General features: G+C 46.4%; 1 protein-coding gene across 1 annotated transcript; it reads left to right on the forward strand.

Annotated features, from left to right (window-relative positions):
- Nucleotides 1-7,946: 7,946 nt before the first annotated feature.
- On the forward strand, nt 7,947-9,969 carry LOC138366048 (variable charge X-linked protein 3B-like). The gene is made up of 2 exons (XM_069326773.1): nt 7,947-8,003; nt 9,418-9,969. The coding sequence occupies exons 1-2, from the start codon at nt 7,947-7,949 to the stop codon at nt 9,967-9,969; spliced, it is 609 nt and encodes a 202-aa protein (XP_069182874.1).
- Nucleotides 9,970-17,500: the final 7,531 nt, after the last annotated feature.

Here is a 17,500-nt window from a genome sequence, read left to right on the forward strand (position 1 = left end):
AAATATTTACCTGGTTATCTTGAGATGATTTCGGGGCTTTAGTGTCCCCGCGGCAGCAGCCCGTGACAGCTGACTAACACCTAGGTACCTATTTTACTGCTAGGTAACAGGGGTATAGGGTGAAAGAAACTTTGCCCATTGTTTCTCGCCGGGGATCGAACCCGGGACCACAGGATCACAAGTCCAGCGTGCTGTCCGCTCGGCCGACCGGCTCCCATGTTTGGAAGTGACTGTGTGTTTTGACTGTATAACTGCCCTCACTGACGACTGGTGAAGCAGAGCCCCCCTCCCCCCCGACCCCTCCAGCATCACCATGATGGCCGCCAGTTTGACGAACCGCTGGCCCGACGTACCGAGATAATGCTTATTTATGATGTATTCGTCTCGATCGGCGCTTTGGGGTCTCACGGACCGAAGCCTCGCGCTGCACGGCGATGGAGCCTGAAAGCCCTCGTTTAAGTGTCCCTTAGAGACGTTATTCTTTGGTAATTCCCCGGTTAAATGGGGGATATTGAATGGTGTATTGAGATCTATTGCAGGGGAGAAGGGGGGGGGGGAGCGTGAAGGTTTTGTATCTCTCGAGGGAGGGAGAGAAGGAAGGGCGGAGGGAGAGAAGGGAGGGCGGAGGGAGAGAAGGGAGGGCGGAGGGAGAGAAGGGAGGGCGGAGGGAAAGGGGAGGGAGAGAGAAGAGAAAATGGCGGAGTGAACGGAGGGAAGATGAAGTGGTAATTACTGGGTGATCGGGCGTAGTGGTTGTCTGGCTGTCTGGCTGACTCACTCCAGTGGCTGTCTGGCTGACTATCGGGAGAGGGATTGGGGGGATTCTCTCTCTCTCTCTCTCTCTCTCTCTCTCTCTCTCTCTCTCTCTCTCTCCCTCTCCCTCTCCCTCTCCCTCTCCCTCTCTCTCTCTCTCTCTCTCTCTCTCTCTCTCTCTCTCTCTCTGTCTCTCTCTCACTCTCTCTCTCTCTCTCTCTCTCTCTCTCTCTCTCTCTCTCTCTCTCTCTCTCTCTCTCTCTCTCTCTCTCTCTCTCTCTCTCTCTCTCTCTCTCTCTCTCTCTCTCTGCCCATTTAAATATTCTCCCTATTATGGAAGGTCCCCATCCATCTCTATCTCTAAACCCCAAAAGGTAGCTCTGATCATTGCACAAGCCTGTTACTTGGGTACTGGCGGACAGTGTCCCCAGCCACTCCCTGACAGAACAAACAACTGACCTCAGCCGCCACACTCCCGCTACCGTCGGTCGACCAGCAATGGACACTGGAGTGCTTGCAATTTACCCAGGAGGTCACCCTGTACGCCTCTTGATCCTGGAGATGGGTTCACCGTCACCTACTTAGTGCCTCGGCTCCAAAACTGGCCTCGTTGTCTTGTGTACACTCCCTACTCGAGTCACGGAGGCTCGAGTAGGGTGTCCCCACTCTCTCCTTATTTGAAATGATCTCCTAAACCCCCCTTTTGTGAATTAATGTCTACTGTCACTCTATCCGCAGCCGTGACCCACTCTCTCTCTCTCTTGCTTTTTGGGAACCTCACTAAGACAAGAGCAAAAGCCAGCTAACATATAAAACATTTAATATACAATGAAAACGTACATAACATATAAAATAGAACATTACCATACAACACTCTAAGCTGTTACAACCCAGTAGCACTCCAAAACATATCCTGGTACACCAACTATCTGTATCAAGCGGCTGCACAACTCTTGGCTTACCACTTACTACTCCCTCACTGCTTGGGGCTGAAATCCTGCCACAACAATACTGTATCCTTAACCCTAAAAGTATATGAAACTCTGCTTGGGGCTGAAACACCTGGAACATCTACATAATTATCTCTCAACATAAGAAATCAATGTCTCGCCTTACACTGCATCTTACATGCCAATAAGCATTCAAGCTCTCCCCTTATACAATCTTGTATCCACAATGAACCTCTGTTCTGCTCCTAGAGGCTCCTTAATCAATGCGTATATCTGGGTCCTCCAAAATATCAGGAAAGGTACTTCTGTAGTTCTCCCAATCTGCTGAACAACGAAGTCCTGCTCCAACCTTAGTGACACTTCTCCACTGATTCCATGAAGAAATGAGTAGCCTCCCTACACTGCTTGAGGTCAACTCCTCGCTAGGGAGTTCTGCTCTATCAGAGTTCAGCATACACTTCTTCTCCAGCCTCGAAGTTCCTCCATTGACTTCTTCTCCAGCCTCGAAGTTCCTCCATTAACTTCTTCTGCAGCCTCGAAGTTCCTCCATTAACTTCTTCTGCAGCCTCGAAGTTCCTCCATTAACTCCTCCCAGACAAACCTGCAGTTCCATTACCATGTCAATTCCTGCCCGAAAAGCTTTGCGTAATAGTGGCTTTAGACATTGTATGTACTAGCTCTATAAATTCATCAATATTTGTATCACCCATTGTATGTATGTACTTTACCTGAATAAACATTTGAATTTTGAATTTGAAAACTGTTTTCCTAACAAAACATAAGTGATAAACCTATAAACCAGTATTAAATCTCGCCCTCCGACGCAGCTCCGTGCCGTCCAACTGTGTTGGGTATTCCCCCATCCTGGACGAATCCAAGCTGGAAACATGTCTTGACACTCCACTGGGAGTTTCCGCCTGGCTTCGACGTGGGGGGGGGGGGGGGCTGCCCCTCAGTCGCTCCTTGACCTCCATCGAGGGCGGACGTACCACCGCCCTCTCCAACATGTTCCCTTAACTTGAATTACTTTTTCTAGCTCAATAAAATCACTACCTTACATATACATATGTTCACAATGATCGCTGGGCACACGATCAAACACTGGTAGTTAATATAACAACTGATTAAACTGGCTTACCGAAGGGATCAATGACATAGGGCGCTCACACACGCCACCCACAAAAATCGCTCTAGGACTGCTTCACAAGGCTACTCCTAGTCCTGACTTGAGTACACAAAGTCGCCGGGTAGGCTCCACAACAGAAACGCCTGCTACTTCCTCTTGAAGGCACGCAATTAGAGTTCCACAAAGGCGGGACCAACATTCACTTCTAAGGCACCTTTAATTTATCCAAATCACAGAGAAATGGCGTGCCATGTCCCCAACAGCTTCCTCACACTTGCAAAGCCTTCGCTCCACCACTAACACAAGGAACTATGTTCTTCCTCCCTCCAGGAGATCAACAAAGTACGACCACCTCTGACGACTGCTGTGACTCAAGTGAGGTCATGACGTCTTGCTAGCGTCACCAAAGTATCGACATCTTATTTCATGTCACTTATTACCAGACGCTCAAGCTCTGCTAGTATTTTTTTAATTATTCGCCGACATTTATTATATATTTAATTTATACATCTTTCTTCTGACCTTTCACATCAGGTCCGGAAAGCAGAATAACTCTCACAAGGTAGATTCGGTCCACCCAGGCTACATGGGGGGGTCATAACATGACTCACTCCAGTGGCTGGCTGGGCTGTCTGGCTGGGCGGGCTGTCTGGCTGGGCGGGCTGTCTGGCTGGGCGGGCTGTCTGGCTGGGCGGGCTGTCTGACCGGACGAGCTGTCTGGGCTGTCTGACGGGACGGGCTGTCTGGCTAGCTTGCTGAGCTATCTGATTGGCTGTTTGTGTAGTTTGTCGGTTGCCTGTCATTCGGTATGGCTGGCTGCCTGTCTGATTGACTGCCTTGCTGGCAAGTTGCTTAGCTATCTAGATACATAGTTGGGTGGTTTCTAGACTACCGGATTGGTCGGCTGCATGGTTGTTAGTAGTAGGGATGACGTGTTAGCGGTAATATTAGTTTTTTGGGGGATGGGCCCTCTGAGTCACAGGGTTCCCAGATAAAATTTTCCCAGTTCCCGCTGTGCCACACCCGTTTGGGCCTGAATTTCACAACTGTTGTGAGCCTGTTTCACAACTGAGCATTTTTAAGCCCAGTTACTGTTGTGCAGCACAGGTTTGAGCGAACTTTTTGCCAGTTTCCGCTGAGTCCCTCACGTTTGAGCCCGATTTTATGCAGATATTTTTTCTGTCACATCCGTTTAAGACCAAAGTTATTTCAGAGTTCATGTAATCATAGAAGTTTTTTAAGAGTTTAAGGCCAAAATTTTTCAAAAGACCATTTTCAGAGAATATTGTCATAGAAGTTTTAAGGGAAAATAGACATCTTGACAGTAAGTTTTTACTTTTTATCCATTTACTGCTGTGTCACACTCGTTTAAAACCGAAATTATTCAGAGTTCAGTTTAAGCCCAAAATAATTTCAGAGACCAGTTGAAGGCTGAAAATTTGTCAAAGTTCCAGTTAAAGACCGAAATTATTCAAAGACCAGTAAAAGACCCAAATTTGACAGAGACCATTTTAAGACCAAAATTAGTCAAAGTCTCATTCAATGTCGAATATTTTCAGTCTCATTCGAGGTCAGATAATTTTAGTCTCATTTTGTTGCAGCTGCATCACAGGAATTAAGACTGAATTTTGTCCGAGTTTAATCCTCGCTGCGTTCTTAAGAGTTCTTGTAGATATAATTAATGTGCAGATATTTTTTAAAAGTTCATCAGATATTAGCTCTCAGTCCCAGTGCTATACGTTTATAAGTGTAGTTTCGCTATTAACCAATCATTTTCCCTGAAATTTAAAACGGTCATACTTCGAACGTAGTAAGAAAAGAAAATAGAGTTACCGAACTCTAGCTCTCGTCCCTGCCTTAGTTTTTTATTACAACTTCTTTAGGATTTAATCAATTTCCTCGAGATTTAAAACATAGCTATTTCAGATGTAGCAAATAAGAGTCGAACAATTCCGAGTTCTAGCTCCTGTCCCCCATCCTTAACCCCCTCTCGTATCTTCGTTAATACCTTATCAATGTCCCTGAAAATTAAAGCAGACATACTTTTGAGTAAGTAAAAAAACACAGTTACCGAACTCTAGCTCTCGTTCTCCGCCTTAGATTACTCCTGTAAATTCACTACTATCAGCCTAAGTTCCCTGAAATTTAAACCCATTACATTTCTAACGTAGAAAATAAATTAAAAACATTATCCAAGTTTCAGCTCTTGTCTTCTGCCTTAGTTCACTCCTGTAAATTAATTATTGCCCGTCCAAATCCCTGAGATTTTAAAACCTCACTACATTTCAGACCACTGTAAAATAAATCAAGACATTAACCGAGCTCCAATTCCAGTCCTCCACCTTAGTACCTACAAACGTCTCAGAAGAATTGACAAGGTAGATAAGAATGAACTGTTTAACACGGGTGGTACGCGAACAAGGGGTCACAGGTGGAGACTGAGTACCCAAATGAACGACAGGGATTTTAGAAAGAACTTTTTTCAGTGTCAGAGTAGTTAACAGATGGAATGCATTAGGCAGTGATGTGGTGGAGGCTGACTCCATACACAGTTTCAAATGTAGATATGATAGAGCCCAGTAGGCTCAGGAACCTGTACACCAGTTGATTGACAGTTGAGAGGCGGGACCAAGGAGCCAGAGCTCAACCCCCGCAAGCACAAATAGATGAGTACACACACACACACACACACACACACACACACACACACACACACACACACACACACACACACACACACACACACACACACACACACACACACACACAACAGATCCCGACCCCCATTCATAACACCCCTCCAACAACCACCCGTCACCCCGCACAATTTAGTGAGGCTAGCCCAGGCGTCTGACCTCCGAACTCGACCAAACGACCCAATCAAATAAACAAACATTCTCTTGTATAGGTATAGGTATAATACCGTTACTCATGCACTGCTCCCCATGCTGTACAACACCCGCACCCAACACCCGTGTGTGGGGATGTATCACATGAGTGGTGATGTGATCCGTGTATATCAGTGGTGATGTGTTACATGCGTTAGTCACTCACAGCTGATGTGGTGATGGACTGCAAGCATTTGTCGGAGTTGAAGAGCACAAGTGATGCATTGCAGACTCGTTGCTCATGCAGTTGCCGAGATGAGTGGGTATACACGCAGATGTATCATGTATTATGTAGTACACCTACACGGCATGTACGCACATACACCATGTGCGTGTACACACACACACACACACACAGTGATCAGAGGCAATGTATCGGACTGGAGAAATGTCACAAGTGAAGTACCACAGGGTTCAGTTCTTGCACCAGTGATGTTTATTGTGTACATAAATGATCTACCAGTTGGTATACAGAATTATATGAACATGTTTGCTGATGATGCTAAGATAATAGGAAGGATAAGAAACTTTGATGACTGTCATGCCCTTCAAGATGACCTGGACAAAATAAGTATATGGAGCACCACTTGGTAAATGGAATTTAATGTTAATAAATGGCATGTTATGGAATGTGGAATAGGAGAACATAGACCTCACACAACCTATATATTATGTGAGAAATCTTTAAAGAATTCTGATATAGAAAGAGATCTAGGGGTGGTTCTAGATAGAAAACTATCACCTGAGGACCACATAAAGAATATTGTGCGAGGAGCCTTTGCCACGTATGTATGTCATACGTGGTATGTATGCCACGCTTTCTAACTTCAGAATTGCTTTTAAATACATGGATGGCGATATACTAAAGAAATTGTTCACGACTTTTGTTAGGCCAAAGCTAGAATATGCAGCGGTTGTGTGGTGCCCATATCTTAAGAAGCACATCAACAAACTGGAAAAGGTGCAAAGACATGCTACTAAGTGGCTCCCAGAACTGAAGGGCAAGAGCTACGAGGAGAGGTTAGAGACATTAAATATGCCAAAACTAGAAGACAGAAGAAAAAGAGGTGATATGATCACTACATACAAAATAGTAACAGGAATTGATAAAATCGATAGGGAAGATTTCCCGAGACCTGGAACTTCAAGAACAAGAGGTCATAGATTTAAACTAGCTAAACACAGATGCCGAAGAAATATAAGAAACTTCACTTTCGCAAACAGAGTGGTAGACGGTTGGAACAAGTTAGGTGAGAAGGTGGTGGAGGCCAAGACCGTCAGTAGTTTCAAAGCGTTATATGACAAAGAGTGCTGGGAAGACGGGACACCACGAGCGTAGCTCTCATCCTGTAACTACACTTAGGTAATTACACACACACAGACACCATGTATATGTACTCACTATCCACACTATACATAGTTATACACACACCCACACCATACACAGTTGCACCCACACCATACACAGTTGCACCCACACCATACACAGTTGCACACACCCACATCATACACAGTTGCACACACCCACACCACACACAGTTGCACACACCCCACACCATACACAGTTGCACACACCCACACCATACACAGTTGCACACACCCACACCATACACAGTTGTACACACCCACACCATACACAGTTGCACACACCCACACCATACACAGTTGCACACACCCACACCATACACAGTTGCACCCACCCACACCATACACAGTTGCACACACCCCACACCATACACAGTTGCACACACCCCACACCATACACAGTTGCACACACCCACACCATACACAGTTGCACACACGCCCGCAACATGTACAGAGAGACTCCATGCACACAGATCCTGCCCCATCACCCACACACACACACACACACACACACACACACACACACACACACACACACACACACACACACACACACACACACCTCCCTGGCTTCAATAAGGGCAGCAAATCACACCAAATCCCTGCCAATTTACACCCACTGACACCACCTTCATTTTCACTCTCCAAATCTCTCTCTTGACTGCGTCTACAGAGAACGAGTTAACCTCGTAACAGACTATATTACTCTTAAATTCAATCTATTCCTCTGTGATTTACATTTTAAACAAACAGACGTAGTGGACTATCACAGCAATCTTCGGGTGAGTACGACGGGTATTAGTGAAGAGGTCCCCCGCCCAGTCTACGATACTCTCAAGACCTCTTAGAGAAGGTGGACTCTGAATGTACTGCAATGAATTTGATGATTTGATGACGTCTGTGTTAGCGAGTGTCTTGAAGGTAAGGGAGCCGGCGTAGGTAGGTAGGTAGGCGTGGGTCGCCTCTCCCTCCCCCCTACCCCCCCCCCTACCCCAGTGTGAAGGGGGGGGGATGGGGCTGACATGGGTGACTGGGGGTGATGATAGTGCTACCTTGGGCCTAGTGTGGGGAGGCTGGGCCAGAGAGAGACGCAGCATGAGAGAGAGAGAGAGAGAGAGAGAGAGAGAGAGAGAGAGAGAGAGAGAGAGAGAGAGAGAGAGAGAGAGAGAGAGAGACGGGGTGATAGAAGATAGAGAGGGGAAAGAATAGTGAGAAAGGGGAGAGGTGAAGAAGATATAGATAAAGAGCAAAATATAAAGAAAGGAAGTGGGTGAAAAAAAAGAAAGGATGGAAAAGAGAAGAAGAAAGAGAGTGAAGGAGCAAGACGGAAAAGAGAAAGGTGGATTATGAATGATTGTGCTGATTGTTGGCATGTGTCTGTAGTCAGTACTCCCAGTCAAGAGTCTCATCTCTGGCCAGTCAAGAGTCCCATCTCTGGCCAGTCAAGAGTCCCATCTCTAGCCAGTCAAGAGTCCCATCTCTAGCCAGTCAAGAGTCCCATCTCTAGCCAGTCAAGAGTCCCATCTCTAGCCAGTCAAGAGTCCCATCTCTAGCCAGTCAAGAGTCCCATCTCTAGCCAGTCAAGAGTCCCATCTCTAGCCAGTCAAGAGTCCCATCTTTAGCCAGTCAAGAGTCCCATCTCTAGCCAGTCAAGAGTCCCATCTCTAGCCAGTCAAGAGTCCCATCTCTAGCCAGTCAAGAGTCCCATCTCTAGCCAGTCAAGAGTCCCATCTCTGGCCAGTCAAGAGTCCCATCTCTAGCCAGTCAAGAGTCCCATCTCTAGCCAGTCAAGAGTCCCATCTCTGGCCAGTCAAGAGTCCCATCTCTAGCCAGTCAAGAGTCCCATCTCTAGCCAGTCAAGAGTCTCATCTCTGGCCAGTCAAGAGTCCCATCTCTAGCCAGTCAAGAGTCCCATCTCTGGCCAGTCAAGAGTCCCATCTCTAGCCAGTCAAGAGTCCCATCTCTAGTCAGTCAAGAGTCCCATCTCCAGCCAGTCAAGAGTCCCATCTCTGGCCAGTCAAGAGTCCCATCTCTGACCAGTCAAGAGTCCCATCTCTGGCCAGTCAAGAGTCCCATCTCTAGCCAGTCAAGAGTCCCATCTCTAGCCAGTCAAGAGTCCCATCTCTAGCCAGTCAAGAGTCCCATCTCTAGCCAGTCAAGAGTCCCATCTCTAGCCAGTCAAGAGTCCCATCTCTAGCCAGTCAAGAGTCCCATCTCTAGCCAGTCAAGAGTCCCATCTCTGGCCAGTCAAGAGTCCCATCTATAGCCAGTCAAGAGTCTCATCTCTGGCCAGTCAAGAGTCTCATCTCTGGCCAGTCAAGAGTCCCATCTCTAGCCAGTCAAGAGTCTCATCTCTGGCCAGTCAAGAGTCCCATCTCTAGCCAGTCAAGAGTCTTATCTCTGGCCAGTCAAGAGTCCCATCTCTCGCCAGCCAAGAGTCCCATCTCTAACCAGTCAAGAGTCTCATCTCTGGCCAGTCAAGAGTCCCATCTCTAGCCAGTCAAGAGTCCCATCTCTAGCCAGTCAAGAGTCCCATCTCTGGCCAGTCAAGAGTCCCATCTCTAGCGAGTCAAGAGTCTCATCTCTGGCCAGTCAAGAGTCTCATCTCTGGCCAGTCAAGAGTCCCATCTCTAGCCAGTCAAGAGTCCCATCTCTAGCCAGTCAAGAGTCCCATCTCTGGCCAGTCAAGAGTCCCATCTCTAGCCAGTCAAGAGTCTCATCTCTGGCCAGTCAAGAGTCTCATCTCTGGCCAGTCAAGAGTCCCATCTCTAGCCAGTCAAGAGTCGAATCTCTGGCCAGTCAAGAGTCCCATCTCTGGCCAGTCAAGAGTCCCATCTCTAACCAGTCAAGAGTCTCATCTCTGGCCAGTCAAGAGTCCCATCTCTAACCAGTCAAGAGTCTCATCTCTGGCCAGTCAAGAGTCCCATCTCTAACCAGTCAAGAGTCCCATCTCTAGGCAGTCAAGAGTCCCATCTCTAACCAGTCAAGAGTCCCATCTCTAGCCAGTCAAGAGTCCCATCACTGGCCAGTCAAGAGTTTCGTTGTCAGTGGAAGCGATGAGGCAAGTAGAGGTCCACTCTCTCAAGTCACTTGACAGGGCCAAGGTGACGGTGCTTGACAAGGGAAGCACTTGACACAGGCAAAGTGGTGGGGCTTGACAAGGGTAGCACTTGACACAGGCAAAGTGGTGGGGCTTGACAAGGGTAACACTTGACATAGGCAAAGTGGTAAGGCTTGACAAGGCTCAGACTTGACACAGTATGAGTACTATGGCCAGTCAAGGGTCTCATCTTTGTTTTTTTTTTTTTTTTTTTTTTTTTTTTTTTTTTTTTTGAGATATATACAAGAGTTGTTACATTCTTGTACAGCCACTAGTACGCGTAGCGTTTCGGGCAAGTCCTTAATCCTATGGTCCCTGGAATACGATCCCCTGCCGCGAAGAATCGTTTTTTCATCCAAGTACACATTTTACTGTTGCGTTAAACAGAGGCTACAGTTAAGGAATTGCGCCCAGTAAATCCTCCCCGGCCAGGATACGAACCCATGACATAGCGCTCGCGGAACGCCAGGCGAGTGTCTTACCACTACACCACGGAGACTGCTAGTCTTGTTCTCTCATCGTCCAGTTGTCTGCGCTATGAACCTGACATAAAACATCATTCTATATTACATAAATTTCTGTCATTTTCTATATATAAAGTTACAATACCATGTGTGTGCGTGTGTGTGTGTGTGCGTGAGTGTGCGTGTGTGTGTGTGTGTGTGTGTGTGTGTGTGTGTGTGTGTGTGTGTGTGTGTGTGTGTGTGTGGTGTGTGTTGATAATCCCGGCTGATAATTGTGTCAGAAGATAGACGCGATTTATCTTTGCATTTATTTATTAACTGACGATAACTGATGATATATCGAAGAGTTAATATATCGCCGTCTGTTGTATATGGAGTAACGGAATATATGATAGTTTATTGGTTGTCTAGGGCGGTTGTTCCGTTGATGGTAGTTCAACGATGGTTCTGCCGCTTTTGAAATTTGAGGAGAAAGGTAAACACAGTGAGGAGCTGAATTGTCTGAGTTGATGACTGTGAATGCTGAGGCGTTTTAGCTAAACCAAAGTGTGTGTGTATGGTACCCTTGTTCTTATACCATAGTGTGTGTGTATGGTACCCTTGTTCTTATACCATAGTGTGTGTGTGTATGGTACCCTTGTTCTTATACCATAGTGTGTGTGTATGGTATCCTTGTTCTTATACCATAGTGTGTGTGTATGGTATCCTTGTTCTTATACCATAGTGTGCGTGTATGGTATCCTTGTTCTTATACCATAGTGTGTGTGTATGGTATCCTTGTTCTTATACCATAGTGTGTGTGTATGGTATCCTTGTTCCTACACCAAAGTGTGTGTGTATGGTATCCTTGTTCTTATACCATAGTGTGTGTGTATGGTACCCTTGTTCTTATACCATAGTGTGTGTGTATGGTACCCTTGTTCTTATACCATAGTGTGTGTGTATGGTACCCTTGTTCTTATACCATAGTGTGTGTGTATGGTACCCTTGTTCTTATACCATAGTGTGTGTGTGTGTATGGTACCCTTGTTCTTATACCATAGTGTGTGTGTATGGTACCCTTGTTCTTATACCATAGTGTGTGTGTATGGTACCCTTGTTCTTATACCATAGTGTGTGTGTGTGTATGGTACCCTTGTTCTTATACCATAGTGTGTGTGTATGGTACCCTTGTTCTTATACCATAGTGTGTGTGTATGGTACCCTTGTTCTTATACCATAGTGTGTGTGTATGGTATCCTTGTTCTTATACCATAGTGTGTGTGTATGGTATCCTTGTTCTTATACCATAGTGTGTGTGTATGGTACCCTTGTTCTTATACCATAGTGTGTGTGTATGGTATCCTTGTTCTTATACCATAGTGTGTGTGTATGGTATCCTTGTTCTTATACCATAGTGTGTGTGTATGGTATCCTTGTTCCTACACCAAAGTGTGTGTGTATGGTATCCTTGTTCCTACACCAAAGTGTGTGTATTCTGTTACAAAATCATTGATACTTATCATTGGTATTATAGTACAGTATTTATAAGATTAAAAGAAATTAATCTTTCACCTTGCATCGTAATGTTTACCTGTGTGTGTGTTGGGGGGGGGGGGGGGAAAGGGGTCGTTAGATCTAGTGGGTCGTAGTTAACTATCTTACATGACTTACCTCTCACCTCACTGTCTTTACCTCCCTCCGGAGAGAGGGGAGAAAGATAGAAAGGGAGAGGAGGAAAGAGAGAGAAAGCTTCTAGTTTGCCCATTGTGTGTGTGTGTTTACTAGTTGTGTTTTTGCGGGGGTTGAGCTTTGCTCTTTCGGCCCGCCTCTCAACTGTCAATCAACTGTTTACTAACTACTTTTTTTTCCCACACCACACACACACACACACACACACACCAGGAAGCAGCCCGTGACAGCTGACTAACTCCCAGGTACCTATTTACTGCTAGGTAACAGGGGCACTTAGAGTGAAAGAAACTTTGCCCATTTGTTTCTGCCTCGTGCGGGAATCGAACCAGCGCCACAGAATTACGAGTCCTGCGCGCTATCCACCAGGCTACGAGGCCCCGTGTGTGTGCGTGTGTGCGTGTGTGTGTGTGTGTGTGTGTGTGTGTGTGTGTGTGTGTGTGTGTGTGTGTGTGTGTGTGTGTGCGTGTGTGTGTGTGTGTGTGCGTGCGTGTGTGTGTGTGTGTGTGCGTGTGTGTGTGTGTGTGTGTGTGTGTGTGTGTGTGTGTGTGTGTGTGTGTGTGTGTGTGTGTGTGTGTGTGTGTGTGTGCCTGCAGGTATGTCAATGTGTCAGAGAGAGACAGACGGCATGACAGGAGGCCTATCAGTGGTCGTCCAGAAGGGCGTGGAGTCCACCTGACAGGTGAACAAGACAGCTGCCTCATCTCTCCACTCACGCCTCCAGAAGCAGCCTCCCTCGACCCCTCCTCATTAAACACTCATTTGATTATGAGGGCCCACTTTTTCTTCTGTTTTTATATGTGCAACGCTCGTGATGGCATCACTGTGTATATATTAGGCTCGTTTTGTGATTAACGTTGTATAGGAGTATGGTATACTTGTGTGTGTGGGTATAGGAGTATGGTATACTTGTGTGTGTGGGTATAGGAGTATGGTATACTTCAGTGTGTGGGTATAGGAGTATGGTATACTTCAGTGTGTGGGTATAGGAGTATGGTATACTTGTGTGTGTGGGTATAGGAGTATGGTATACTTCAGTGTGTGGGTATAGGAGTATGGTATACTTGTGTGTGTGGGTATAGGAGTATGGTATACTTCAGTGTGTGGGTATAGGAGTATGGTATACTTGTGTGTGTGTGGGTATAGGAGTATGGTATACTTCAGTGTGTGGGTATAGGAGTATGGTATACTTGTGTGTGTGGGTATAGGAGTATGGTATACTTCAGTGTGTGGGTATAGGAGTATGGTATACTTCAGTGTGTGGTATAGGAGTATGGTATACTTCAGTGTGTGGGTATAGGAGTATGGTATACTTCAGTGTGTGGGTATAGGAGTATGGTATACTTCAGTGTGTGGGTATAGGAGTATGGTATACTTCAGTGTGTGGGTATAGGAGTATGGTATACTTCAGTGTGTGGGTATAGGAGTATGGTATACTTCAGTGTGTGGGTATAGGAGTATGGTATACTTCAGTGTGTCTGTATAAGTGTTACAGTATCCTTCACTGTGTATCTGTATTTACTATTTACCTGTACTATTTGTACCTGCAGAATCGAGCTATTAGCTCTTGGACCCCGCCTTTCTAACCGATCTATATTTCCCTATGTTATGTCTGCTACATATATTTCTAACACAGACGCACACATGCACAGTCACACAGAATGGCGTGAAGTCACCAGCGGAGTCCCACAGGGCTCTGTTCTCGGACCTATCCTGCTTCCGATATACGAAAATGATCTTCCAGAGGACACAGACTCATTCCTCTCAATGTTTGGCTGATGATGCCAAAATTATGAATAGGATTAAGGCAGAGAAGGACAGCATGAGGCTTCAAAATGACCTTGACAAACAGAAAGAATGGTCCAATAAATGGCTGTTAGAGTTTAACCCGAGCAAATGTAAAGAAATGTAGATAGGTGTAGGGAGCAAGAGGTCAGATACAAGGTACCATTTGGGAGATTGGTCTTGCGTAATATCAACCCCCCAGGACCTGGGGGTTGATATCACGCCAGACCTGTTCCCCGAAGCCCATATCAAGAGGATATCATCAGCGGCATATGCCAGGTTGGCATTTAAGAACAGCAATTAGAATCTTGTGTAAAGAATCATTCAGAACCTTGTATACCACTTACGTCAGTCTAATCCTGGAGTATGTAGCTCCTGCATGGAGTCCGTATTTCGTCAAGCATAAGACTAAATTGGAGAAGGTTCAGAGGTATACCACCAGACTAGTACCCGAGCTGAGGGGTATGAGCTACAAGGAGAGACTACAGGAATTAAACCTCACGTCACTGGAAGACAGAAGAGTTAGAGGGGACATGATCACCACATACAAGATGTGGTGATCATGTGGTTAGATTCTCAGAGGAATTGATTGGGTAGATAAAGACAGTTTATTTAACACAGGGGCCACACGCACAAGGGGACACAGGTGGAAACTGAGTACATAAGAGAAACATGGAGGCATTAGAAAGACGCGTACACAGTTTCAAATGTAGATATGAAAGCCCATTAGGCTCCGGAACCTGTGCACCAGTTGATTGACAGTTCAGAGGCGGGACCAAAGAGCCGAGTACACACACACACACACACACACACACACACACACACACACACACACACACACACACACACACACCTGAGCAGTGAGTTTTGGAGGTGTTTGTCCATGAGCCAGCGGCCCCAAGATCAGTGTTACACCCCCCACATGTGCTGGGTGTTAGTCCTGCCCACGCTCCGCCTCCCTCACGTCTATCTGATGTTCTCACAAGCACGCTACATGTAAACATCCCCCCCCTCCCCCCCCTCTCTCTCTCTCTCTCTATCTCTCTCTCTCTCTCTCTCTCTCTCTCTCTCTCTCTCTCTCTCTCTCTCTCTCTCTCTCTCTCTCTCTCTCTCTCTCTCTCTCTCTCTCTCTCTCTCTCTCCTTCCAGTTGGGCTCGTCAATGAGTACCAGTCCCATGGTTTTGCTGCTATTAAGTTAAGGCGGATGATATGTGTGTGGTAATGCATCACCCCCACACCCAGTACACCCGCCTGCCACTATGGCCTTACCCCACCACCCACACCCGCCCTCCTGCTCCACACTCAACACCTATTGCAGGTCTGTGTATGTATGTGTGTACGTACACACAGCGCTCTTTACTCAACAACATCGTCCAACCATCAACTTCCATCAGTCTGTACATCAGTTGATTGACGATGTCATCTCCCAAATGGTAGCGTGCATCTGGCCCAGCTCCTGCTCCCTACACCTATCTTCATTACTTTACATTTGCTCGGGTTAAACTCGAACAGCCATTTTTTGAACCATTTATGTGGACATGTGTCACATGTGTGTGTGTGCTCAACTATTTGTGCTTGCGGGGGTTGAGCTTTGACTCTTTGGTCCCGCCTCTCATCTGTCAATCAACTGGTGTACAGGTTCCTGAGCCTACTGGGCTCTATCATATCTACATTTGGAACTGTGTATGGAGTCAGCCTCCATCACATCACTGAATAATGCATTCCACCTGTTAACTACTCTGACACTGAAAAAGTTCCTTCTAACGTCCCTGTGGCTCATGTGGGTACTCAGTTTACACCTGTGTCCCCTTGTTCGCGTACTGCCAGTGTTGAATAGTTTATCCTTGTTTAGCCGGTCGATTCCCCTGAGGATTTTGTAGGTTGTGATCATGTCTTCTCTTTTTTGTCTTCCAGTGTCGTAAGGTGCATTTCTCGCAGCCTTTCCTCGTAACTCATGCCTCTTAGTTCTGGGACTAGTCTAGTGGCATACCTTTGAACTTTTTTCAGCTTCGTCTTGTACTTGACAAGGTACGGGTTCCATGCTGGGGCCGCATACTCCAGGATTGGTCTTACATATGTGGTGTACAAGATTCTGAAAGATTCCTTACACAGGTTCCTGAACGCTGTTCTGATGTTAGCCAGAATCGCATATGCCGCAGACGTTATTCTTTTTATGTGGGCTTCAGGAGACAGGTTTGGTGTGATATCAACTCCTAGATCTTTCTCTCTGTCCGTTTCATTAAGTACTTCATCTCCTATTCTGTATCTTGTGTCTGGCCTCCTGTTTCCACTGCCTAGTTTCATTACTTTGCATTTACTCGGGTTGAACTTCAACACCCATTTGTTGGACCATTCACTCAGTCTGTCTAGGTCATCTTGTAGCCTCCTACTATCATCCTCTGTTTCAATCTTTCTCATATTTTTTGCATCATCAGCAAACATTGAGAGAAACGAGTCGATACCCTCTGGGAGAACATTTACATATACCAGAAACAGTATAGGTCCAAGGACTGACCCCTGCGGGACTCCACTTGTAACGTCTCGCCAGTCTGAGACCTCACCCCCCTCACACTGACTCGTTGTCTTCTGTTGCTTAGGTACTCCTTTATCCAATGGAGTACCTTCCCTTTCACTCCAGCCTGCATCTCTAGCTTTTTCACTAGCTTCTTGTGTGTGTGTGTGTGTGTGTGTGTGTGTGTGTGTGTGTGTGTGTGTGTGTGTGTGTGTGTGTGTGTGTGTGTGTGCAGGTTTGGAGCCAGTATATCAAGCAGAGGAGCCAGAGTGGCCGACACCATCAGAAACCCCGCGCGAGGTGCTTGGGCCCGCGCGCGCCCGCGGCATACCAAGCGGTGTCTTATGAATTTAAACATACCGCCAGGGTATGTGGGGCGGAGGTGTGGCGAGTCATACCCGCAGCTGACTCGTGTGGTGTTGTGATGAGTCAGTGTACTTACCACTGACTCGTGAAGTCATGACTCCGGACCAGGCTCTTGACTTTTGTTCCTGGTACATTTTTTTCTTTTCTATGAGTCTCATTCGTGTGTCATATCTGCTCGTGACCTCGTGGGGCGATGTTGTCTCCCACAACCTGCTCGTCAAGGGCCTGCCTCGCCCCCTACAACTCCTTAGTTAACAACATCGGCAGGTGTTCTCACTCCTCTGTGGATCAACAGTTTCTCACGCTTCCTCTCGTCCCCCCCCCCTTGTACTCTATTGGTGGTGTGAACATTTCCCTCTTTCCCTTCTCCTGTTATTTAGTCTTAAGTACTCTCTCTCTCTCTCTCTCTCTCTCTCTCTCTCTCTCTCTCTCTCTCTCTCTCTCTCTCTCTCTCTCTCTCTCTCTCTCTCTCTCTCTCTCTCTCTCCCCTCTCTCTCTCTCTCTCTCTCTCTCTCTCTCT

The sequence above is a fragment of the Procambarus clarkii genome, chromosome 18 (assembly GCF_040958095.1).
Source record: "Procambarus clarkii isolate CNS0578487 chromosome 18, FALCON_Pclarkii_2.0, whole genome shotgun sequence".
Classification (NCBI taxonomy): domain Eukaryota; kingdom Metazoa; phylum Arthropoda; class Malacostraca; order Decapoda; family Cambaridae; genus Procambarus; species Procambarus clarkii.